At 42.7% G+C, this 26,350-nt stretch overlaps 1 protein-coding gene across 4 annotated transcripts in view; it reads left to right on the top strand.

Moving 5' to 3' along the window:
* stac (SH3 and cysteine rich domain) overlaps nucleotides 1–26,350 on the top strand; it is a 248,919-nt gene that overhangs the window by 127,697 nt on the left and 94,872 nt on the right. For all 4 annotated transcript variants that reach the window (XM_060933346.1, XM_060933344.1, XM_060933345.1 and 1 more), the window contains 3 exons: nucleotides 11,291–11,372; nucleotides 11,813–11,919; nucleotides 24,238–24,316. In XM_060933346.1, the coding sequence (XP_060789329.1) occupies nucleotides 11,291–11,372; nucleotides 11,813–11,919; nucleotides 24,238–24,316 (268 nt within the window). The remainder of the gene's footprint in view (nucleotides 1–11,290; nucleotides 11,373–11,812; nucleotides 11,920–24,237; nucleotides 24,317–26,350) is intronic.

Below are 26,350 nucleotides of genomic sequence, written 5' to 3'. Positions count from 1 at the left end.
ATTAAACTCTTACCGAAGCCGGTCGGGAGCAAGGCGAAAACGTCCTTCCTTTCAATAAATACCTCCAGGGCTGCTCTTTGCTCCGTTTTCAATGAGAACTTGCTCCATGTTCGTAATGTTTCTAGTGAATGAAGCACTTCCGGCATAGATTCTGTAAACAATCTATGGCTTCCGGTCGCAGTTCTACTACGTCACTGCCTTGAACACGCCTCTACCCAGGGCCGTTGGAGATGCTCAAAGTTGATTGGCTCCCGATTTTTCGGGAGCTTGGAAGAGCTGGAGATAGCTTGCCTTGCCAGACTAAGCTCGCAACAGGCCCTCGTGTTGCGTCACACTTAGGATGGGCGGGCCCAGGCTAGGGAGCGCAGGCATCACCCACGGCGAACCAAGGCCTGGAGGGAACCGACGCCCAAAACTAGGTCCGGAACTACACCACAACCGGCGGACAAAACACTCAACCATCAAACTACACAAACACACAGTAAAAAAAAATAGAAAAAGAAATAAAATAAAATAGCTCTGGTGAGAAGCGGCAGCCAGAACGCGCACGACGTACTCTCAACCGGAAACGAAAAATTGACCGTAGGTGTGAATGTGAGTGTGAATGGTTGTCTGTGTCTATGTGTCGGCCCTGTGATGACCTGGCGACTTGTCCAGGCTACAGATAATGGATGGATGACCAAACACGCCCCTCATTACTGATGTTGCCGTATCGGGCCATGCTGGGATTGCTGAGGAGGGACGAGAAAAGATCGAAAAATACCAAGATCTGAGAAGGGAACTCAAGAAGTTGTGGGACATCAGGACAACTGTTGTACCAGTGGCGTTTGGAGCGCGAGGTGTGGTGACAGGAAACCTGCCGAAACATCTGGCAATGATTGGAGTAACCAGGTCCAGCTGCTGCAGAAGGCAGCACTCTGCAGTACAGAGCGATACTCAGAAAAGTACCTGAGGCCCGAGGCTGTGGGGCAGAGCTCGCCTTCGTACATGACTTACATTAACCTAACCTGAGACACTCAACATCTCATCTCATTATCTCTAGCCGCTTTATCCTGTTCTACAGGGTCGCAGGCAAGCTGGAGCCTATCCCAGCTGACTACGGGTGAAAGGCGGGGTTCACCCTGGACAAGTCGCCAGGTCATCACAGGGCTGACACATAGACACAGACAACCATTCACACTCACATTCACACCTACGGTCAATTTAGAGTCACCAGTTAACCTAACCTGCATGTCTTTGGACTGTGGGGGAAACCGGAGCACCCGGAGGAAACCCACGCGGACACGGGGAGAACATGCAAACTCCGCACAGAAAGGCCCTCGCCGGCCACGGGGCTCGAACCCGCACCTTCTTGCTGTGAGGCGACAGCGCTAACCACTACACCACCGTGCCGCCCACACTCAACATAATAATAATAATAATAATAATAATACCAACAGCATTAACAACAAAAATAATCGTAAGTGTTGCTAGGCAAAACAAACCTCGCCCGGTAGCACTTATGATGAAGGAAGATATCGCAAAAAAATGACCTTGACCTTGTGTGAACATACTTTGCCAATAAACATGGTTCTGATTCTGATTCTGTCGTCCCCTGTGACAGCGCGTGTCTATCAGCCTCAGTTCGGAGGTTTCGGTTTTGAAAACTGTCAGAGGTAAGAGTAGAATAATCTAACGTACAGACAGTGGAAGCTCAGTGGAACGCACTTTCCCTCTGTAATAAGCATAAACGTCTGAAAGCGATTTCTTTCGTCCACGTATTTATAATTTATCATTGATATTTATAATAATAAATCAACAGAGCGGGGAAGGTTTTGTCAATGGGGTTTAAAAGTGGGCGTGGCCAACCCCTTTCCTTTGCGTATGTAAATGAACGGAAAAAAAACCCCATCCAATGACAGCAGTGTATGCAAAAGAGGCAGGTAGTGATCCAATCAGCATGTTTGTGGGCGGAGTCTTTTTCCGAGGCAGCGCCCTGCAGCCTGAGCTCAGAGCTTTTATTTATTTATTTATTTACCTTTTTGATCATCATGACCTTGACTTTGGCCGGATGACCCCAAAATTTTGGAGGTTCTATTTGAGACCAATGCCCATCTATCCTGAAAGTTTCATGAAGATCAGGTCCAGCCGTTTTCCTGTAACATCGTTTACAAGAAAAAAAAAAACAAAGAAAGAAACAAACAAATACGGAAGCCGCGAGAGGCCCTTTGTATAATCCTTGTTTTTATTCACCTTGTTATTCCGAGATAACGACATAATTAATTCAGGATCTCGAGAAAACACCACAACTAATTCAAGATCGAGAAAACAAAACCGTTATTTCGAGATCTTGAGAAAACAAAACAATTATTTCATGATCTCGAGTAAACAGCTGAGAAATGGTTCATTCAGGTGCGCCAAGAGACTTGTGATACACTGACTTTGGGGCTATTTCTCATTCTGTATAGACGCAACTTTGGTCATTAGAATGTCTGGAATAATCGATCACCTAATAAGGCAATATTTTGATCAGGGGTTGACACAGGGAGAGATTGCATTAAGCCTTTTAATAAGGGATAATTTCAAAATTAGTCCGCGGCACCTCCGCAGAACTCTGACCCACAGGGGGCGCAGCTCTGCTAGAAATCTCAGCTGTTTACTCGAGATCATGAAATAATTGTTTTGTTTTTTCGAGATCACGGAATAATTGTTTTGTTTTCTCGAGATCTCAAAATAATTGTTTTGTTTTCTCGAGATCACGGAATAACGGTTTTGTTTTCTCGAGATCTCGAATTAGTTGTGTTGTTTTCTCGAGATCATGAAATAATTGTTTTGTTTTCTCGAGATCTCGGAATAATTGTTTTGTTTTCTCGAGATCACAGAATAACGGTTTTGTTTTCTCGAGATCTCGAATTAGTTGTGTTGTTTTCTCGAGATCATGAAATAATTGTTTTGTTTTCTCGAGATCTCGAAATAATTGTTTTGTTTTCTCGAGATCTCTGAATAATTTTGTTTTCTCGAGATCACAGAATAACGGTTTTGTTTTCTCGAGATCTTGAAATAATTGTTTTGTTTTCTCGAGATCACGGAATAACGGTTTTGTTTTCTCGAGATCTCGAATTAGTTGTGTTGTTTTCTCGAGATCATGAAATAATTGTTTTGTTTTCTCGAGTTCTCGGAATAATTGTTTTGTTTTCTCGAGATCACGGAATAACGGTTTTGTTTTCTCGAGATCACGGAATAACGGTTTTGTTTTCTCGAGATCTCGAATTAGTTGTGTTGTTTTCTCGAGATCATGAAATAATTGTTTTGTTTTCTCGAGATCTCGAAACAATTGTCTTGTTTTCTTGAGATCTCGGAATAATTGTTTTGTTTTCTCGAGATCTCGAATTAGTTGTGTTGTTTTCTCGAGATCCTGAAATAATTATGTCGTTATCTCGGGATAACAAGGTGAATAAAAAAAGATTATATGAAGGGCCTCTCGCGGCTTCCGTAAACAAACAAAGAAACCTGACTGAAAACAATACCTCGCCCACTGGTGGACTCCATCCTGGGTGAGGTAATAATAATAATAATATTAATAATAATAATAATAATCACAACAACACTAACAACAAAAATAATAATAATAATAATAATAATAATAAAAAGAAGAGCACCAGCAGTGATAACAACAATGACAATAACAACAACAATAATAATAGTAATAATACCAACACCAATAACAACAATACTATTAATGATAAGAATAATAGTAACTTATTTGTTTATTTATTTATTTGTTCAGCTTGATTGATTTTATAAACTTTTTCATACATTTTAAACACAGCTCAGAATTCTTTACAGTGTGAAATAAAAACAGAAATAAAGAAACAAGGGTGGACTGAAAACAGTACAATCGGAAAATAATAATAATAATTTAACCCAATACAAAATAGCAGCAATGACAGAAAGAATAATAATAATAATAATAATACAAATTATCTTATCAGAAAGTGCAGAAAATTTGAGTAAAATTGTAACAATTAGAATAATATAAAAATAAATTAAAGCAAATAATAAAAGTGAGATAAAGATCACTGCGAGTTTATTGGTGAAGTGTTTCCAGATGTTGGCGGATACGTACAGAGCACAGTTTTATTCAGGTTAATCATGGACTGTGGAATAAAATGCACCCGGATTCCAAAAATAAACATGCCTTCAGATGGAAAACTCGCACAAAAGCATCGACATGGAAAAAATGGCCCCCATAAGAGCTAAAAATGGACAAAGGACGGCTAAAACATGGATAAAATTTGGCTTCATGCTTGGAATATGTTTATCCCAAGGTCAGAAATATGCCTCTGAAGGTGAAAAATTCCCCCACATGGACAAACAGGACCTCAAAATAGCAACAGTCATCATGTGGAGGAAAAAAAAAAGACCCCCAGGGAAGAAGAGTAACACAAAGCCTGTTTTTCCCATCCGGATACATGCCAGGTGTTTGTGGGAAAAATATCAGGGATGGAAACTCGAGTGGAATCTGATACGATTCCAAACCCCGCCTACTGCTGAATATGATAATAACACTGTCTGTATTTTCTCCGTCACTCAGCTCAAAGCTGACATCGGTACGATTCCAGACTGGTCACAATCTCTGTTTGGACTGTCGGGTCACGAAGCTGGACAATGATGTCACGTTTAAAGACCAGTAAGAGCTTCCAGCAGAGTCGGGCTTCGAGTTTGGTTTTCTCTTCAGTTTTATTTTTAATCAGTGTTTATTTCTCTTGGCCTGAATGATCATTCAAAGCACATGGAGTCTTCAAATCGAAATGCTATCGTATTCGTCTTATTCCACAGTTTGACAACACATACTCGTTTTGTTTAATAAAAGGCAGCCCTTCATACTCTTTATTTGCTCGTAGTTACGAATTAAAGGTGCTGACTGCAAAGTCGTCTGAACGTTTTTATTGTACATAGCGTTTTCCTGTGTCTCACACGAACAATATCATGCGGACGAATAGGATGTGATCATTTTGACGTGCTGAGGGTCACTTTCCTCTGCTTTTGGGACCGTTTTCCTCCATCTTGAGGTAAACAGGAACGTGAGGGAGGAGCTTTAAGGAATTAGCATAACTATGGAAGAGCGTCACACCAAGATGGCGACGGCTGGAAAACATCGTGGCTCTGTGTCGACCTCGGAGAGTTTTGAGTCGCAGGGATGTACAGTGGTGCTTGAAAGTTTGTGAACCCTTTAGAATTTTCTATATTTCTGCATAAATATGACCTAAAACATCATCAGATTTTCACACAAGTCCTAAAAGTAGATAAAGAGAACCCAGTTAAACAAATGAGACAAAAATATTATACTTGGTCATTTATTTATTGAGGAAAATGATCCAATATTACATATCTGTGAGTGGCAAAAGTATGTGAACCTTTGCTGTCAGTATCTGGTGTGACCCCCTTGTGCAGCAATAACTGCAACTAAACGTTTGCGGTAACTTGATCAGTCCTGCACACCGGCTTGGAGGAATTTTAGCCCGTTCCTCCGTACAGAACAGCTTCAACTCTGGGATGTTGGTGGGTTTCCTCACATGAACTGCTCGCTTCAGGTCCTTCCACAACATTTCCATCGGATTAAGGTCAGGACTTTGGCTTGGCCATTCCAAAACATTCACTTTATTCTTCTTTAACCATTCTTTGGTAGAACGACTTGTGTGCTTAGGGTCGTTGTCTTGCTGCATGACCCACCTTCTCTTGAGATTCAGTTCATGGACAGATGTCCTGACATTTTCCTTTAGAATTCACTGGTTTGGGGGCGTCGTGGCTCAGGTGGTTAAGGCGCCATACCATGAATGCGGGCGACCCGGGTTCGATTCCGGCCCGAGGTCATTTCCCGATCCCTTCCCGTCTCTCTCTCCCGCTCATTTCCTGTCTCTACACTGTCCTATCCAATAAAGGTGCAAAAAGCCCAAAAAAAATCTTAAAAAAAAAAGAATTCACTGGTATAATTCAGAATTCATTGTTCCATCAATGATGGCAAGCCGTCCTGGCCCAGATGCAGCAAAACAGGCCCAAACCATGACACTACCACCACCATGTTTCACAGATGGGATAAGGTTCTTATGCTGGAATGCAGTGTTTTCCTTTCTCCAAACATAACGCTTCTCATTTAAACCAAAAAGTTCTATTTTGTTCTCATCCGTCCACAAAATTTTTCCAATAGCCTTCTGGCTTGTCCACGTGATCTTTAGCAAACTGCAGACGAGCAGCAATGTTCTTTTTGGAGAGCAGTGGCTTTCTCCTTGCAACCCTGCCATGCACACCATTGTTGTTCAGTGTTCTCCTGATGGTGGACTCATGAACATTAACATTAGCCAATGTGAGAGAGGCCTTCAGTTGCTTAGAAGTTACCCTGGGGTCCTTTGTGACCTCGCCGACTATTACACGCCTTGCTCTTGGAGTGATCTTTGTTGGTCAACCACTCCTAGGGAGGGTAACAGTGGTCTTGAATCTCCTCCATTTGTACACAATCTGTCTGACTGTGGATTGGTGGAGTCCAAACTCTTTAGAGATGGTTTTGTAACCTTTTCCAGCCTGATGAGCATCAACAACGCTTTTTCTGAGGTCCTCAGAAATCTCCTTTGTTCATGCCATGATACACTTCCACAAACATGTGTTGTGAAGATCAGACTTTGATAGATCCCTGTTCTTTAAATAAAACAGGGTGCCCACTCACACCTGATTGTCATCCCATTGATTGAAAACACCTGACTCTAATTTCACCTTCAAATTAACTGCTAATCCTAGAGGTTCACATACTTTTGCCACTCACAGATATGTAATATTGGATCATTTTCCTCAATAAATAAATGACCGAGTATAATATTTTTGTCTCATTTGTTTAACTGGGCTCTCTTTATCTACTTTTAGGACTTGTGTGAAAATCTGATGATGTTTTAGGTCATATTTATGCAGAAATATAGAAAATTCTAAAGGGTTCACAAACTTTCAAGCACCACTGTACTTTGCGGTTGACGTTCGCGAATAGATCCGTGAAACAAAAGACAAATATTTATATCTTTTCTCTGTTCCTGCTTTTGCGTTATCGTTTCTTAACTCCATACTCAGACTCACCAATCCAAAACATGCATTGTGAATTCTTCATCAGATTTCCCGCCTGTTTCATCCTTCACTCGATTCCGGCAGTCGATCTGTCCCTTCACGACAACCATTGCTTTTCTGATGCGCTTTCTCAATGATTGGCTTTCATTTTTTCCTTTTCTTTTCTGCTGGTGGGAGAGTGGAGTCCGCCATGTTTGCCCACGCTGACTTGTTTTGATTAAAAGTACAACCCCGATTGCAAAAAAGTTGGGACAAAGTACAAATTGTAAATAAAAACAGAATGCAATAATTTACAAATCTCAAAAACTGATATTGTATTCACAATAGAAGATAGACAACATATCAAATGTCGAAAGTGAGACATTTTGAAATTTCATGCCAAATATTGGCTCATTTGAAATTTCATGACAGCAACACATCTCAAAAAAGTTGGGACAGGGGCAATAAGAGGCTGGAAAAGTTAAAGGTACAAAAAAGGAACAGCTGGAGGACCAAATTGCAACTCATTAGGTCAATTGGCAATAGGTCATTAACATGACTGGGTATAAAAAGAGCATCTTGGAGTGGCAGCGGCTCTCAGAAGTAAAGATGGGAAGAGGATCACCAATCCCCCTAATTCTGCGCCGACAAATAGTGGAGCAATATCAGAAAGGAGTTCAACAGTGTAAAATTGCAAAGAGTTTGAACATATCATCATCTACAGTGCATAATATCATCAAAAGATTCAGAGAATCTGGAAGAATCTCTGTGCGTAAGGGACAAGGCCGGAAAACCATACTGGGTGCCCGTGATCTTCGGGCCCTTAGACGGCACTGCATCACATACAGGCATGCTTCTGTATTGGAAATCACAAAATGGGCTCAGGAATATTTCCAGAGAACATTATCTGTGGACACAATTCACCGTGCCATCCGCCGTTGCCAGCTAAAACTCTATAGTTCAAAGAAGAAGCCGTATCTAAACATGATCCAGAAGCGCAGACGTCTTCTCTGGGCCAAGGGTCATTTAAAATGGACTGTGGCAAAGTGGAAAACTGTTCTGTGGTCAGACGAATCAAAATGTGAAGTTCTTTATGGAAATCAGGGACGCCGTGTCATTCGGACTAAAGAGGAGAAGGACGACCCAAGTTGTTATCAGCGCTCAGTTCAGAAGCCTGCATCTCTGATGGTATGGGGTTGCATTAGTGCGTGTGGCATGGGCAGCTTACACATCTGGAAAGACACCATCAATGCTGAAAGGTATATCCAGGTTCTAGAGCAACATATGCTCCCATCCAGACGACGTCTCTTTCAGGGAAGACCTTGCATTTTCCAACATGACAATGCCAAACCACATACTGCATCAATTACAGCATCATGGCTGCGTAGAAGAAGGGTCCGGGTACTGAACTGGCCAGCCTGCAGTCCAGATCTTTCACCCATAGAAAACATTTGGCGCATCATAAAATGGAAGATACGACAAAAAAGACCTAAGACAGTTGAGCAACTAGAATCCTACATTAGACAAGAAGGGGTTAACATTCCTATCCCTAAACTTGAGCAACTTGTCTCCTCAGTCCCCAGACGTTTACAGACTGTTGTAAAGAGAAAAGGGGATGTCTCACAGTGGTAAACATGGCCTTGTCCCAACTTTTTTGAGATGTGTTGTTGTCATGAAATTAAAAATCACCTAATTTTTCTCTTTAAATGATACATTTTCTCAGTTTAAACATTTGATATGTCATCTATGTTCTATTCTGAATAAAATATGGAATTTTGAAACTTCCACATCATTGCATTCCGTTTTTATTTACAATTTGTACTTTGTCCCAACTTTTTTGGAATCGGGGTTGTAGATCAAACACACCCCCTGATGGTCACGTGATATGATATTGTTGCTCACTTGCTTCGGCGATCTCCTGAATCGTAAAATGCGGGTGCAGCAGCAAAGCATCTCAAAACTCCAACAACAATAGAAATAGAACATTTTACCCAGAATTCAACTTTGCACTCCGAACCTTTAATGTTATGTAACATTCATGAAAGAAGCTAGTTCCTGCGCTAACGTCCATTATAGCAGCTACAAACGTCCTCACCATCCTCTCCTGACACTGGAGCCTCCTTCCATACATATTCAGTAAACGTCTCCTTAAAGAAAACGTTTTCATGAACGAGCCGTTACTATAGAAACGATTAAGGTATTCGAGTAATTGCACGTGTGCATTTTGAACCCGGCATTTTCGATCCGCCGTTTTCGATTATGGAGCGGCGCAGTGCTTAAATACAGTCAGTACCCCGACGCGTCTCTCAGCACTGAGCCGTCGCTGCATTCATTAAAAACAGCAGTCCTGTAAGGTTTCCCCGTAATGAGCTGCATCCTAAACATGACGCCGGCGCGAGTGAAGAGGTGCTCGAGGTGCTGTAGAGAATCTTCACTGAGAGCCCTGTCTCCTTACCCGAGGCCACTGAAGAGTTCATCAAAGCAGATGCAGGATGTTGATTATTCCTTCAATGCGGCAATAAAACAAAGCAACAAGTAAGGGCAAGGCCAGAGCTGCGCCTGTGTGTGCGTGTGTACGTGCACACCAACACCATGTATGGCTTTATAACGCAAATGCTTCCTTATTAAGAGGCCACCTGAACGTGATAAAATGGACCGTGATACATCACTGGCAGGGAAACACAAGGTGAAGAGAGAAAGACGTAAACTAAAATAAATGCATTCATTTACCTCTCATTCTCCAAATGCATATGTGCATATTAAACACTGTTAATGATGTGGGTGTGTGTTTGTGGGTGGAGTCGTTTGTACAGATGGTTTAATGGCTGGCTGGATGGATGGATAGATACGGATGGTGGATAGATGTGTAAACAGATAGATGAATCAATGGATGGATGAATTGATATGTAAATGGACAGACTGATGTGTAAATAAACAGGTGGATTGTTGGAAAAACAGATTGATGGATAGATGGAGGGGCAGTGAATGTGGAAATGGCTGGTTAGATGGATGGATGGATGGATGGATGGATGGATGGATGGATGGATGGATGGATGGATAAACAGATGGTTGAATCAATATGTAAGTGGATGGATGTACAGATAAATGGATGGATGGATTGGTGTGTAAATGGATGGATTTATGGATAAATGGATGGGTGGCTGTATGTATGGGTGGGTGGATGTATGGATGGATGAGTGGATGGATGGATAAATGGATGTGTGGATGTATGTATGGGTGGTTGGATGTATGGATGGGTGGGTGGATGTATGGATGGATAAATGGATGGGCGGATATATGTGTGGGTGGGTGGATGGATGGATGGATGGATGGGTGTATAGTTGGTTGGATGTATAGATGGATAAATGGATGGGTGGATATATGGATGGATGGGTGGATGTATGGATGGGTGGGTGGGTGGATGTATGGATGGATAAATGGATGGGTGGATGGATAGATAAATGGTTGGGTGTATGTATGGTTGGTTGGATGTATGGATGGATAAATAGATGGGTGGATGGATACATGGATGAGTGGATGGATGGATGGATGCATGGGTGGTTGGATGTATGGATGGATAAATGGATGGGTGGATATATGGATGGATGGATACATGGACAAGTGGATGGATAAATGGATGAGTGGATGGATAAATGGATGGGTGGATGAGCAGATGGATGAGTGGATGTATGGATAGATAAGTGGATGGGTGGATGGATAAATGGATAGGTGGATGGGTTAATGGATAAGTGGATGTATGGATAGATAAATGGATGGGTGGATGTACTGTATAGACGGATAAATGGATGGGTGGGTGGATACATGGATGAGTGGATGGATGGATGGATGGATGGATAAATGGATGGGTGGATATATGAATGGATGGATGGATACATGGATGGGTGGATGGATAGACGGATAAATGGATGGGTGGGTGGATGGATGGATGGATGGATGGTGTGCAAATGGATGAATATCTGTATAAGCAGATAGATGAATGAGTAAATGGATGGATGGATAAACAGATAGATGGAGGAAGAGCTGGATAAACTGATAAAGTATAAAATAGTGGATTCTTAAGAAATGAGCAGCTGAGTAAAATGTTTCATTAGTTATTGAGTAATGCTTCAATTCAAACAGTGCTAATAGCAGTTGCAAGTCTCACTCTCTGTACTGTGTGTGTGTGTGTGTGTGTGTGTGTGTGTGTGTGTGTGTGTGCGCGCAGCCCAAAGGCTTCAGGAGGTACTCCAGCTCCCCGCTGCTGATCCAGGAACAGTTTGGCTGCATTAAGGAGGTCATGCCTATCGGTGAGTGAGACTTATTCATTTCAGACCAGCGCGATCCCCGTGGAGGATAAACCCAGTGTTTATATCATAATAAGTACCGAATAAAACACTGGGTGTCGTGCTCTTGTATGAAAATAATCAACAACAGCATGGTGTGATGAAGTGAAGTTAATGATGACGCTCCAAAGCTGATTATTTTCATGTCCTGACGTGTTTTGTTCCTCTGATACCACAGCAAATTGGCATTCTTTATTAAATAGTGACATTTACTGTTGTGAAAGTTACTTCCTGTTCTCACTGATGTTCCAGCAGCTATAAACAGTCATTCCTTCACCTGCGTCTCTTTTTTCTGTCTTCAGATTAGTTTTAACAGTGAAAAAATAAAGATGAAAGATACAGACAGGGCAGTTTTTTGTTGTGAGGGTGTTGATTGACAGCCGTCTCATCCCATCCCGTCCCAGCGTGCGGCAGTAAGGTGGACCCGGTGTACGAGGCGCTGCGGTTCGGGACGTCCCTCGCCCAGAAGACCAAGAGGGCCAGCGGCTCCGACTCGCCTCCGAGAAACTCCGTAAGGCTTAATCAGTAACTTCTTTTCACAGAAAATTCACTGCTCAAGTGTGAAATAAACAGCGTTAAAGGTTTATTCAGATACTGGACTCAACATATTCATCTCATCTCATTATCTCTAGCCGCTTTATCCTTCTACAGGGTCGCAGGCAAGCTGGAGCCTATCCCAGCTGACTACGGGTGAAAGGCAGGGTACACCCTGGACAAGTCGCCAGGTCATCACAGGGCTGACACATAGACACAGACAACCATTCACACTCACATTCACACCTACGCTCAATTTAGAGTCACCAGTTAACCTAACCTGCATGTCTTTGGACTGTGGGGGAAACCGGAGCACCCGGAGGAAACCCACGCGGACACGGGGAGAACATGCAAACTCCGCACAGAAAGGCCCTCGCCGGCCACGGGGCTCGAACCCAGGACCTTCTTGCTGTGAGGCGACAGCGCTAACCACTACACCACCGTGCCGCCCGACTCAACATATTATACACGAAATAACTTAATATTATTATAATGCACATAAGATACTCTTTTCTTGTAGTTTATACACTAACACTTTGTTTAGATTCGCAATATAGCGCAACAGGGAGGCGCCGGAAATAAAAATGGCGCGACTTGGCACGGAGGATTCTGGAAAGGGTGAGGTACCCCCTTAAAGGGTGGCGTTTAAGTTTAGATTTCTTTTTCTTCTTTTTATTTCAGGCAGATGAGGCACAGGAAGTGCAGTACTGCTTCCTGCTAGTCAAATACAAGGTCATTGTAAATGGAACTGATCGACAGTACCAGTTAAAAGTGTGGACACGCCTTCTATCTATTCTAATTCAATGTTTGTTTCTTTATTTTTATGAATTAAAAGTCACTTCTTCATGTCTTAAAGTAATGATGGATGTCGTTTCTCTTTACTTAGTCGTTCGGTTCTTGACATAATACAGTATGGATTAGCACAGTTGTGGTGTGGAATAGTTGTGGCTGTTTTATTATTTGTATTTTTATTATTTACTGTTTGATGATTTGAAACACTTTAAGAAGGTAAGAAACTCGTCCGCTAATTAACTTTTGACGAGACACACCTGTTAATTGAAAAGCATTCCAGGTGACGGCCTGGTGAAGCTGGTTAAGATAGTATGCAAAGCGTCATCAAGGTAAACGCTGGCTACGCTCACGAATCTAAAATATCAAACATATATATATTTTTAACACTTCTTTATTTACTACATAATTCCATACATGTTCCAGATGTTATTTTGAAGTTTTGATGTCTTCAGTATTATTCTACAGTGAAGAACTAGTCCTGGGTATGACTTTAAACTGCAACCGGTGGGGAGTCTTAGGTCCAGGAGGACTTGAGTACTGGGGAAAATGGAGTTACCCCGAATCACCATTGCTCCCAGGTCCACTCTGACCCGGAGTGGTAGCACCTACCAGGGTTCCAGCTATGCATTAAATAAGGGGTGTTCACATGGCACATATTTGCATCGATGCTGCACCGATGTATTTTGTTGCGATATATTTTACACTGGTGTAAATTTTGTAGAGTGTTCACACGTCACAAACCTGCTTACTAGAGAGAAGCGTGTTAGCACCGGTGCAGCCCCACTTGCGTTCACGCGGCAGTTTTTGCGACCGTGCTATACGATAGTAATAATGCGGAAATGAAACATGCGCATGCGTGAAAGTGTACTTCCTTTTCCCGGTTGTCATGGCATCACCAAGCGCCGGGAAAACAACGTGGATGAAGACACCAGTGTTGCCAGATACTGCTGACGTTTTCCAGCCCAAAATATGTTCAAATCCGCCAAAATGCACTTAAAACCGCCCAATCTGGCAACACTGGAAGACACGCAGTTCTGCTGTTGTTGATATTCGCCATTTTGGAAGCGCAAAATACCAGGATGCAAATTATGCAATGCCCGTATGTAATCAACTCTCGTCACGCGTAGCGAGTCTACCCCTGTAGCGTTCAGACGTCCCATTTTATATCGGTGCTGCCCCGCAAACTAGCATTTACTCCGGAGTAAATTTCTTAAACCACCTCCCGAGCAGGGTTAGATTTGCACCGGTTTAAGCAGCTTTCAGGGGTGACACCGGTATAACTTTGTACCGTGTGAACGCTCTACCGGGGCAGCCCCGGTGCTACACCGGAGTAAAAGTTGCCATGTGAACACCCCTATAGAACATCACCAATAAGGCCATTCGAAGTTGGAGGTGGTCTCAAACAGGGGTGGCCACTCTCAACTCACCTTTTCAACCTGGTCCTGGAATGGGTCATGAGACAAACTCCTCGGGCTAACCCACCAGTTCATATTGGAACCGTAGCATGTGGATATATATTCAACAAGAATTGATGCATTGGAACCAACACTTGAATGCATTTAGAGAAGCTGGAAGAAAGGTTGGGGTGGAAATAAATGAAAGTAAGACAAAAATAATGAAAGCCTCAAGAGCGGTTGGGGAAGAAGGTTACACCAATATCAGTAACCTTGTATGAGAAAAGGTAACCAGCTTCAAATACCTGGGGTCAACTGTAACATCTGACAACAACATTGCTGAACAGGTAAAAATCCGAATAGCAACGGGGTCTCGCTGTGCATGGGCATGAAATCAATCCTTAATGCAAGAAATATCAGCAGAAAAACCGTACTCCAGATATACACAACCATCATCTGACCAACTGTTACATATGGAGCAGAGACCTGGGCCCTTACAAAACTACTAGAACAAAAACTACTGGTCTTTGAAAACAGTATATGAAGACGAATCTATGGCCCAGTTATCGACGACAGCACTGGAAAGAGGAGAAGACGACGTAACCAAGCGCTACGGGACTTATCGTGACTCCCACCTATTAACAACATATGTGCCATGAGGCTAAGCTGGGCAGGGCACATCACCTGAATGGGAGAAACAAGATCTGTCAGACAAATCACCAAAGGAACTCCTGTTGGTATCAGACCCCCAGGGAGACCAAGGATGAGGTGGAGTGACAGCTTAAGAAAAGATATGACATCTTTAGGAGTAGAGGACCCTAATAGCTGGTGGACTATAGCGAAGGATCGTGATATCTGGTGAGGACTTGTGAAGGCAGCTAAGGATCAACTGGGTCTTCGCCAGCAGAGTGAACGAGTGAGTGATCACCAATAAGGCACTGGCAGCAGCGATGCAGTGTTCGCAGATGAACCCACCAAATGGCCAACGGATGGCGTCACTCAGCAAGTCAGTTGTCACTTGCCTTTATTGGATAGGACAGTGTAGAGACAGGACAGGAAATGAGCAGGAGAGAGAGACGGGGAGGGATCGGGAAATGACCTCGGGTCGGAATCGAACCCGGGTCCCCAGATTTATGGTATGGCACCTTAGCCACCTGAGCCACGACGCCCCCAGGTCTGTGGCACTTTTGTGCACTACTTGGCATTAGGTCTGGAGGTCCAGAGAGACAACATGATAGGGGCACGACATCGTTTGTCTTACCTTACTGTATACTTATACGAGAGCTCGCAAGGCCAAGCATTCCATTGCGGCTCAGCCGGGCCGTTCGTGTCGCTGGCGTGGGCAGCTCTGGTGCGGGCCTCGCAGCCCATCCATGTTTCTGCACATCCGAATGAAGCAGTCATCATCGCTAGCGATGGACAGCTGACGACGACAATGAAGAAAATACAAAAACAGAATGAGTAGAGTAGGAGTGTACAAACTTTTGACTGGTACTGTATGTTTTTAAAGCCAGGGGAGGTCGTTTACGGTGAAACCAGTAAGAGTGAAGTAGATTCTGAAAGCATCTGACTGACAAATTCAAACTCTTCCCTTCAAATCCACTCCTACAAAACACATGAACGCGCACCGCCTGACTACTGCTGGAGGACGAGTCCACAAGAGAGCTTTGGAGGAGGAGCCGAGTGCATCGTTGTCATATCCAGTTACCTCATGTGAACATGGCTACCGTTAGTCCTCACAGCTCTCGACTAGCTCGCTAGCTTTAGCGAGACGGCTGTGATATTTCTGCCTCGCCTTGCGGAAGACTCCGGTCACGTGAAAGAAAAACTACTCAAGTCTGTTTATACAGTAGTGTGCACAAGTCTTCGGCACCTTATTTTGTATTTATTTTGACTTTTGTACAGGACTGTATGTAAACGTGTCCTTTTTTGCTCCGATATTCCAGTTTTCTCCGATATCTGATCCACTGATAACTGGGTATCAGATCAATGCCCTGTCTATTGATCAGTTTCCTGTTCGATGAGATTGACGACAAACAGCAGCGTATGATCCGATCCTGTAAAAGCCATAAGTAAATTGCTTTTAAATCGTTTAGAACGACACACAGTCGTTATTTATCCTGCGTCCCGCTTACGCTCCACAAATGGAAATGGATGGCATTCAAACACAGGGACAAAAATTGCATCAAAACATCACTCAAATGCTTGCGGACGTTCCACAGCATCGAACGTAACTATAAATATAGCCACAAGCGACGACGAAGGGCCCGAGCACCTCCGGTATACCAAATCTGGCACGAATCCAACAAACCGCGTCGGAAAAGAACGTCAAAATGTAACTTGTCAAAACGCACAAAACCAAAAATAACTCGCTTCCCGTTGAGGATGGCTTTGTTCGTCTTGCGGAACCCCACACACCGACCAAATTTGACACAGATAGGTGAAACTATATACCAGGCAGAAGTCTCAGTGACATGTGGGGGCGCTATGGAGTCCCCCGGACACACCTGGGGCCAAGCCTCTATCCCTGAGTAGCGGTGGCCAGGACTGATCTGTGTACCAAATTTCATGAGTTTTCGCCCATGGGAACCACCTCAAAAATGGCCAAGTCTTGAAGAAAAATAATAATAATAATAAGAAGAAGAAGAATCCTTAGGAAAACAATGGAGCCTTGCATCTCAGTGTAGTGCCCTCTGGTGGACATCGGTGCTCAGGCCCTAAATAGATAAAAACTATATGTGTTGTAGAACCCTTGATAGGTGGAATGAGGAACGAGGACAGGCTTTGGAGAGCGCAACATGGCGTTTCTCTTTTATTTCCTCTCTCTCTTTACATATAACACACACACACACACACGTTTCTGCTTTCTGGTAGCTCGGCTCGTTCCCTCGTTCTTCACTCTGGCGCTCCACAGGAGACACACTGTACAAAAAGAAGTATGTTATTTACCCAGAGGTTGACGCTGGTTCCTGGAATTACTCCTGTTTTCCTCCTAAACTCCGCCCTCGTTTCGCAAACAGCGCTCGACCACGCCTCCAGCACCACACTGTTGTTGTATCATTAATAAAAATGATGGTCATCGTCAGAGCATTCAAAACACGCTCTTAAAGGAAACTAATCAACTTCAGGGTGGTAACGGCGGCTCTGCTCCATCCCACCTGTCACTGATTATTTTCCTTTAGCAGCACAACACAGTGTTTTACTCCTTAAGTCGTGTTTTGGGTAAATTCCGGTAGCGAGTCCTAAACGCTAAGTGTGAGTGTTAGAGATTAACTTTGGCCGAGTTTCGGTTTGACTCTCGAGTCTTTACAGCTGCGTTCGCTGCTGAAGAGAAACACGACACAGACTCTCAGGACACACACACACACACACACACACTCTGACAATACACACTCGCACCGCCGCAGACACACAGACTCAGAGATGCTCAGATAAGGCCACTCGAAAGCAATTATTACCCATAAAGGAAAAGCTAATGTAAAGAGACTGAGGGACGGGCCAGAACAAACACACACACACACACACTCTCTCTCTCTCTTTCTCTCTCTCTCTCTCTCTCTCTGAAGGATAACAGAGAGGTCCATTAACCTGAAACACACACTCTCAGTAGCAGAGCGAGAACATTAAAGCATTAAAACGAAATGTCAGCCGCAGATTTGGATCTTTACGCGGTTGCTTGAGAAGCCATTCGTAACCAAACCATTAGCACTTCTCCCGGTTTAACACTGCCGATACGCCTCATTTGTGAACACTGGCTGAGCGTTTAACAGCTGGTTGGGTCAGACAGGGTGAGGATGTGTGTGTGTGTGAGAGAGAGAGTTGTTTATTTGAACAGCTTGGCAATTAAGAGCTTTTTTTTTTAAAACTTAATGACAATTGAAAGGATCGCGAAAATAAAAACGAGAGCGACTGAAGGAAAAGAACACGCATTACTACAGACAAAACTGCGTGAATAAAAACAGCTCGATAGAGCGGCGGCTACAGTTATCGACACCGTAACGATCTTCTGGCCGTTGAAAAAGTTGAGAAGACTTTCAGTACGTAAATTGTACAGGGGCGGCACGGTGGTGTAGTGGTTAGCGCTGTCGCCTCACAGCAAGAAGGTCCTGGGTTCGAGCCCCGGGGCTGGCGAGGGCCTTTCTGTGCGGAGTTTGCATGTTCTCCCCGTGTCCGCGTGGGTTTCCTCCGGGTGCTCCGGTTTCCCCCACAGTCCAAAGACATGCAGGTTAGGTTAACTGGTGACTCTAAATTGAGCGTAGGTGTGAATGTGAGTGTGAATGGTTGTCTGTGTCAGCCCTGTGATGACCTGGTGACTTGTCCAGGGTGTACCCCGCCTTTCGCCCATAGTCAGCTGGGATAGGCTCCAGCTTGCCTGCGACCCTGTAGAACAGGATAAAGCGGCTAGAGATAATGAGATGAGAATGAGAAATTGTACAGGAATAATTACTCAAACTTCCACTGGGAAAAAAAAAACGAGTTGATTCCCGATTACTTAGGTCACGTGACACTGTTCCACAATTATCGACACCTTCGTCCACAGTTATCGACGTCCAGACGATTATTTATAAAAAATAATAATGTGTGTGGTATTAAGTTAACAAAAGGGTTTTTATCTTTCGATTACGTTCATTATGTCTTGTTAGTTTTTTTTTTCTTTTTTGTCAGACATCTAGTTTTTAGGTTTGTTTACCTGACATGTTTCGACGTACGACTGTCGTCTTCCTCAGAGCGTCACCGGATGTTATTGGTGACGCATCTTTTATCAGCTGATGTTTCCGAAGGCGTGGCCTTCCTGTCTGGATTGACAGGTCGGTCACGCCTTCTACTCAACCATAGACCATCTCGACACCATAGACAATACCGGTAATATAAAATTCACACATGAAGAAGAAACGGAGCAGTCAATAGCATTTTTGGACTTAAAAATACATCACACAGAAGATAGGGACATCAAAATAAAAGTACACAGAAAACCCACACACACCGACCAATATTTAAACTGGACTTCCGAACACCCCATAATGCACAAAATATCAGTAGTCTCAGAACATTACATGAACGCTCAGCAATAATTACAGATGCACAGGACAAAGAACAGGAGGAACAACATATGGGCAATTCCATGTAAATGTCAACCTCACCATGCAAAAATAAAGCAACATGTAATACATCAAAACCACTCCCAGAGATATCACCTAGGCCTGTATTTTACAGATGTGAATAAGTTGAACCAATTTGTAACCAACCTAATATGTCACTGTCAGTCTTTCTTTCTTATAATGTAAACCCCAAGCTAAAATCAACTTTGATCATGTACAATTCTATATTATTGCCACAAGCCACAGAAATGTATGCTAAAATCCACAAAACAGCAAAACAATAGCCATCCTAAATATTATTTAAGAACTTTGATAGTTTTAGCTGATATTTAGAGTTTTTCAAAGGGTTATGGTGGTTAAATTGCTGATTTTCTAAACATATGCCATGTCTATTTCAGACGCGTCACATCCATAACGGAATTTCGTCATATCCGTAACGCTGACTTTTCCTTCCGAAACTCTGCATGAAATACAAAATATTTTAAACAAAGATTTTTTAATATTCACCTTGGACCCCTCTATCAAACGGATATCTCCATTTCGACATTAGGTTTACAATTTCACAGAGTTTGATAAAAATGTACAGTCACCCAAGAAAAGTGATACTTTTTCTGTCACATCCATAACGCATCTTTTATTGGCGTTTTCTGGCATGCCCTAGATGTACTATGGGAATTGTTCTTGTTCTATCACTTCTCCAGTATGGTACAGCCTTAAAATGTGCAACACCTGTTTAAATACTGGGAGACAATAAAACATGCACTGGGTCATTTGTTGCCATTTTGAGTTCAAGTGTCACGTCCATAACGCTGGAATTGCTCATATACAACACGCACTGAAGGCATGTCAATATCCACAATGGGCAATATCCAAAGCGGTGGAACAGGTTAAGAACAACAAAACACAGAAGAAAGAGAAAAAACAAACCAACAAACAAGAACACAGGGGAGTGGTGACATTACCATACATTACGGGAATAACTGAACGCATTCAAAGAGCAATGAGGAAACACAACATTAACACACCTGTCAAACCACACACAACACTCCGTCAGATCCTGGTTCATCCCAAAGACAGAATACATCCGGATAACAGATGCAACACCATATATGAGATTCCATGCCAATTATGCAATAAAACTTACATCGGGGAGACAGGAAGGAGTTTCAACACAAGAAAAAATGAACATAAGAAAGAGTGCGAAAAGGAGACAGCTACAAGACAAACCCGAACAATAAAAGAAAAGGCACAACAGGAAAATTATAAGTCAGCTATAACAGATCACTGCAAAAGGGAAAATCATATTATGGACTGGGGGAATGCCAGAGTCATCCGCGCAGAAGATAACAAACATCAGCGCTGGATCAGGGAGGCCATGGAGATCCGTAAGCGAAGCCCGAGGACCATCAACCGGGATGAGGGAGCATACATGCTCTCGCATACCTGGAGTGCCATCTTGCAGGGGACGAACAGACAGTAGAAAGCGTGACCGACCTGTCAAACCAGACAGGAAGGCCACGCCTTCGGAAACATCAGCTGATAAAAGATGCGTCACCAATAACATCCGGTGACGCTCTGAGGAAGACGACAGTCGTACGTCAAACATGAAACATGTCAGATAAACAAACCTAAAAACTAGATGTCTGATAAAAAAGAAAAAAAACCCTAACTATAAAAGGGTTTTTATTTAAAATTTGTTTTACGTAGACTTGTATTTCGTACAAAATATCTTTTATATAAATATATCGATGTCGGTGTTTACGTAAATGAGGAAGTAATTCTAATGTTTGTAAACGAACTGATAACGTGTATCCTGCATCTGAAAATCTTTTTGTTCCACTTTCGAAGTATTTTCGTAGATCGCATTTTGTTCATCATCATCACTGATATTGTAATATGTCGTAGATATTTACAACAAACTGCAAAAAAAAAAAAAAATTCTGAATGGAATAGAAAAATCTGAATATTTCAAGCGTGCTTGGAATTTAATTCTGGTTTAATTTTGTTTATTGCAATCGGATTCCAAATACTCTATAAACGTTCCATTCTGTTACAAACCAGAAAAAAAAATTGTCATAAATCACAGCGCATTTATTATTATTATTATTTTTTTTTTAAAAGTGCTTCATCTACTTCAACAATGTTACACAAAGATCGATCCATAACAGTTGTAAATGTCGCTTAATCCCACAGGGTGTCGATAATGGTGGACACCGGTGAACGTGGTCACTATTATCGACACCTCACGTGACTTCTAAGAAGCAAAGTAGGTTTCGACAAGGAGATCATGAAATCTCGGTGAATTTGATCAGTAAAAACACGTCCGAGATCTTTCCACCATGCTCACCTGCGATAATAACGTCCGGGTTTTCCGAAAAATTGCTTATCGTGCGGAAAAAATATTCAATCTCAAGTAATGAAACAACAGGATCAAAGGGCGAGGCGGGGTCTTCCGGTTGATTAATTAACCAATAATAACTGTTGGAACTGAAACTCACCTTTGCAAAATTTGTTTTTTATTGGTAAATCTGAAAGGCTGTCGATAATTATGGGCTGTCGGTAACTGTAGCCGCCGCTCTAGTAGATTTGGCAGAATCAAAGACGAGAAACAGGAAAGTAGGGCTCAAAAGAAACAATACACAAACACGGCTCGGTAAAGGGCAACGACAACGCAACTCAATACTTCGCAAAGTGAGTGTTTTCATTGTTTTAAAATATAGGCGCGCTGATTGCGTGCCTATATAAATATTTACAAATTGTGAAATATGATCAATTACAGCTTTTCAGGACACGATTATTCAATAAAATTACTGAGCTTCTTTCAGACGCATGGTTCGAGAAAGAAGCCGAGAAGTAATCGTTTAATGAGGTTTTTTGTTTAATTAAATGCAGTATTATTCTATCCACATTCACTGGATATGAGCAATCGTGCACTCTGATTGGCTACTCGAATACTAGGCTATCCTTGACTTGCAAGTGACGTCAAAGCAAAATCGAACCCTGGATGTCGGCCATGTTGGTGGAGGTACAAATGCGGGGTCAAGCGACATTCCATACAAAACAGTAATGCATGCGCGACTGTTTTTCCACTGCTTTAAGCGTTCTTTTAGCTACGCCATATCTTTGTGCTGTGCGTGGTTTTGATCACAACAGTGCTCGTGACCGTAGCACGTTCCGATTTTTTAGAATTGCGTCCGTGATTCAGAAGGAGGGCGAGGAAACTGAGGTTTAGTACGGAGAGGAGACGAGGGGATCAGGACACTTCGACCAATGCCATTTCGTCCAATAGTTAAGACATTTTGTCCAAAACCTTTTTTTATACACACTAGCAATTATTTTATATTTCAGGTATTCTGGTGTTCGCGAACGAGAGCGCTGCTCCGCGCCTAAAGATTTAACCAGTTTTAAAAATTAATAACTCGACCAACGGAGCTCACAGCAAAGGCAAATTTTACAGGCGCCGCCCTCTAAAGGCCAATTTATGCTGACAACCCAGTCCTCGCAGATAGCGTCGCAGACAGTGTCTGCGTAGCCCCCCCACCTTCGCAGACGCTCTGCGCGCACCTCCCAAAAATTGTGACCACCGCAGAAGCCTCGCAGACAGCGTCGCAGACAAGAGGGCTCTGATTGGTCCACTCTACATCCGCTGTACACGCACTTCCGCTTCCCTACTTTCCCGGTTTGTTTTGTTTTCACGACCGCCATTTTTAAAAACACGAGCGAAGACGGAGCAGCATGAAGAGCGGTTGATCGAGGAAGTGAGGAAGTACGTACATCTATACGACTCCAGTTCTAGTCATTATAAGTAACCGGAGGATAAACACTCCACTAACCACACCCACCAACTACTCCTAGCGACTTCTCGCCCCCTTGTGTTGTGGCGGTGAATAACATCGCGCACGCCTATTACTCCCCGCTCAACGATAAATTACAACTGTCTGCGAAAAGCTATCTGCGAAAGCCTTGTCGCAAGAGCATGCAGAGGCCTTTAGCCTCCCCCTTTGAAAGAGCACGGTCTCGGGTCAGTAGGACCGCACCTCGGCCCGGGATTTGTGAACGAAGACTCCGCGAGAGTGCTGCTTGGCGCCTGAAGAGTTAATATGATCCATACTATGGCACTCATTTGTTTTACAAAAATGCGTTTCGCTTTGGTCAGATTCCATTGAGAATTCCTCCTTTTTTCGAACAAACAAATACCTGAAAGATAAAATAACTGATAGTGCGTATGAAAAAGGCTTTGGACGAAATAGTGATTGGACGAAACGACCTGCATTCGTCCTCGATAGTCGGTAAAAGCGTCTTATCTTCAGAAAAGTCTGACTTTTTTAAATAATACGGATCAAAACCACACACACGTCTACCTTCTCTTTGTATCGACTCTTCGCTCGATCGTTAAAATCGTGGCAATACTGAGAAAATTCAGCATCGTTTACAGACACGCTTTCAGCTGCTGCCATACTAGTTGCTTTGTAGATCCACCATCATGGCGGACGCTCATGACGTAGCACGTTTTGATCACATGGTCGCAAGTCAGCTCATATACCGTGAGTAGAGAAAAACAAAATGGCGGCGCGTGTTGGTGAACCAACCGAGGACGAAATAAAAACTCGACTCGAAAACAAAACCTCAAAAAAAAAGCAACAAAATATGGAATAAAAGTATTTCGTAGTTAGAACGTATCTTTTTTTTTTAATTTTTCGAGAATTATAATTATTATTATCGCATTTTTCACAAATTTCACCAGTTTGTTGTGGAAATGATTTTGCCGGACGTTTTGTATAAAGGTTTCGTTGATCGAATCCCGTGAACGTGGATAGAATAAAACAGTTATTCCATGAAATCAAGTCGTACACGAGCGTATAGACAACTATCAGCTCATGCCCGACTCGATTTCATGGAATAACTGTTAGATATATTTATATGCGAGTCTTTGCTTGAGGTGCGTATACACGTTCTGGCATTTGTGTGTGTTAACTCGTATGTTTTTTGGTTTTGTTTTTTTGTACCCAGACCAGTGATCTTGCTGAAGTTCCCGAGGAAGCAGCCCACTGCAGTCACACACAACTCACCAGGAAACACAGCGACAACGGTCAGCACACAGACACCACCAGGACACGCCTTATAAAAAAACAAATCATGCCAGTTAAAACATCAACGAGCACATCTAAGATCTTTGGAAAGCATTTCGTCTCTCAAAAGAAGATCCGGAAACACTGCAGTTCATATTAGACACTAGATAAACCTTATTTAAGACTTACTGTACGTTAAGTGTAAAACGCCTCAGTACATCTTCTAGACACCTCACCGAACATCTCATTAAAAAAAAAAAGAAGCATGAAATAGTAAACACATAAAGTAAAAGTTTTCAGGAGTTTTAGAAAACAAATTTTGGGGGGTTAGTACGGTACCATTTTGATTTACACAAAATGCCTAGGTGAAAATTGCTGTTTTATTGTGACACAAACAATAATTAAGATGAAAAAATAGAAATCTGGAGTGTGCATATGTAGGTATTCACCCCTCCTTAAAAGTCAATACTTTGTCGAGCCACCTTTTGCTGCAATTACAGGTGCAGGTTTCTTGGGCTGTGTCTCTATTAGCTTAGCACATCTAGCCACTGGGATTTTAGCCCATTCCTCAAGGCAAAACTGCTCCAATTCCTTCAAGTTAGATGGGTTGCGTTGGTGTACAGTACAGCAATCTTCAAGTTATGCCGCAGATTCTCACTTGGATTGAGGTCTGGGCTTTGATTAGACCATAAATGTTTCCCTTTAAACCACTCCAGTGTAGCTTTAGCAGCATGTTCAGGGTCATTGTCCTGCTGGAACTTCAACCTTCGTCCCAGTCTCAAACCTCTGGCCGACTCAAACAGGTTTTCCTCCAGAATTGCCCTGGATTTAGTGCCATCCATCTTTCCTTCAGTCCTGACCAGCTTTCCTGTCCCTGCAGATGAAAAACATCCCCACAGCATGATGCTGCCACCACCATGCTTCACTGTAGGAATGGTGTTCTCAGGGTGTTGGGTTTGCGCCACGCATGGCGTTTCTCATGATGGCCAAAAAGATCAATTTTAGTCTCATTTGACCAGAGAATCTTCTTCCATGTGTTTGGGGAGTCTGTTACATGCGGTTGGGTAAACTCCAAACGTGATTTCTTAAGCAGTTACTTTTTTCCGGCCAACGTGGTCCTATGGACAGATACTCCCATCTCCGCTGTGGATCTTTGCAGCTCCTTCAGTGTTCTCTTTGGTGTCTTTGTTGCATCTCTGATTAATGCCCTCCTTGCCCGGTCTGTGAGTTTTGGTGGACAGCCTTCTTTTGTCAGGTTTGTAGTGGTGCCGTATTCTTTCCATTTTGCTATAATGGATTTAATGGTTTGGGATATTTTTTTATAACCCAACCCTGATCTATACTTCTCCACAACTTTGTCTCTGACCTGTTTGGAGGCTCCTTGGTTCTCGTGTTGCAGAGTCGGGGTCCTTCCAGAGCAGGTTGATTTTATACAGACATCATGTGACACTTTGATTGCACACAGGTGGATCTTAATCAACTAATTATGTGACTTATGAAGTGAATTAGTTGGACCAGCTCTTATTTAGGGGTTTCATACGAAAGGGGGTGAATACTTATGCACACTCCAGATTTCTGTTTTTTTTTATCTTAATTATTGTTTGTGTCACAATAAAACAACAACGTGCACCTTTAAAGTGGTCGGCATGTTGTGCAAATCAAACGGTGCTAACCTTCCAAAAATCCATTTTAATTCCAGCTTGTAATGCGACAAAACAAGACAAACACCGAGGGGGATGAATACTTTTGCAAGACACTGTATATGTGAACAAATACAAGAAACTGGAAACAAACACTTCAGTAAACACCTGGAAATCCCCCAGGAAACATCTTCTAACACTTAGTAGTGCATATAAAATATAAAAAAAAAAAGCCCACCTTAATCAAGACCTTAAACACCTAAAAGTATCCAAACACCACCACAGTAAACACCGTGGAACAGCTTCATAAACACCGAAATCATCAGACGCAGAAGAACGTACACTAAATACAAGCTTCAACCCCAATTCCAAAAAAGTTGGGACAGTGTGTAAAACAAATAAAAACAGAATATG

The sequence above is a fragment of the Neoarius graeffei genome, chromosome 11 (genome assembly GCF_027579695.1).
Source record: "Neoarius graeffei isolate fNeoGra1 chromosome 11, fNeoGra1.pri, whole genome shotgun sequence".
Classification (NCBI taxonomy): Eukaryota; Metazoa; Chordata; class Actinopteri; order Siluriformes; family Ariidae; genus Neoarius; species Neoarius graeffei.
This window is presented reverse-complemented; position numbering and strand designations above follow the sequence as displayed.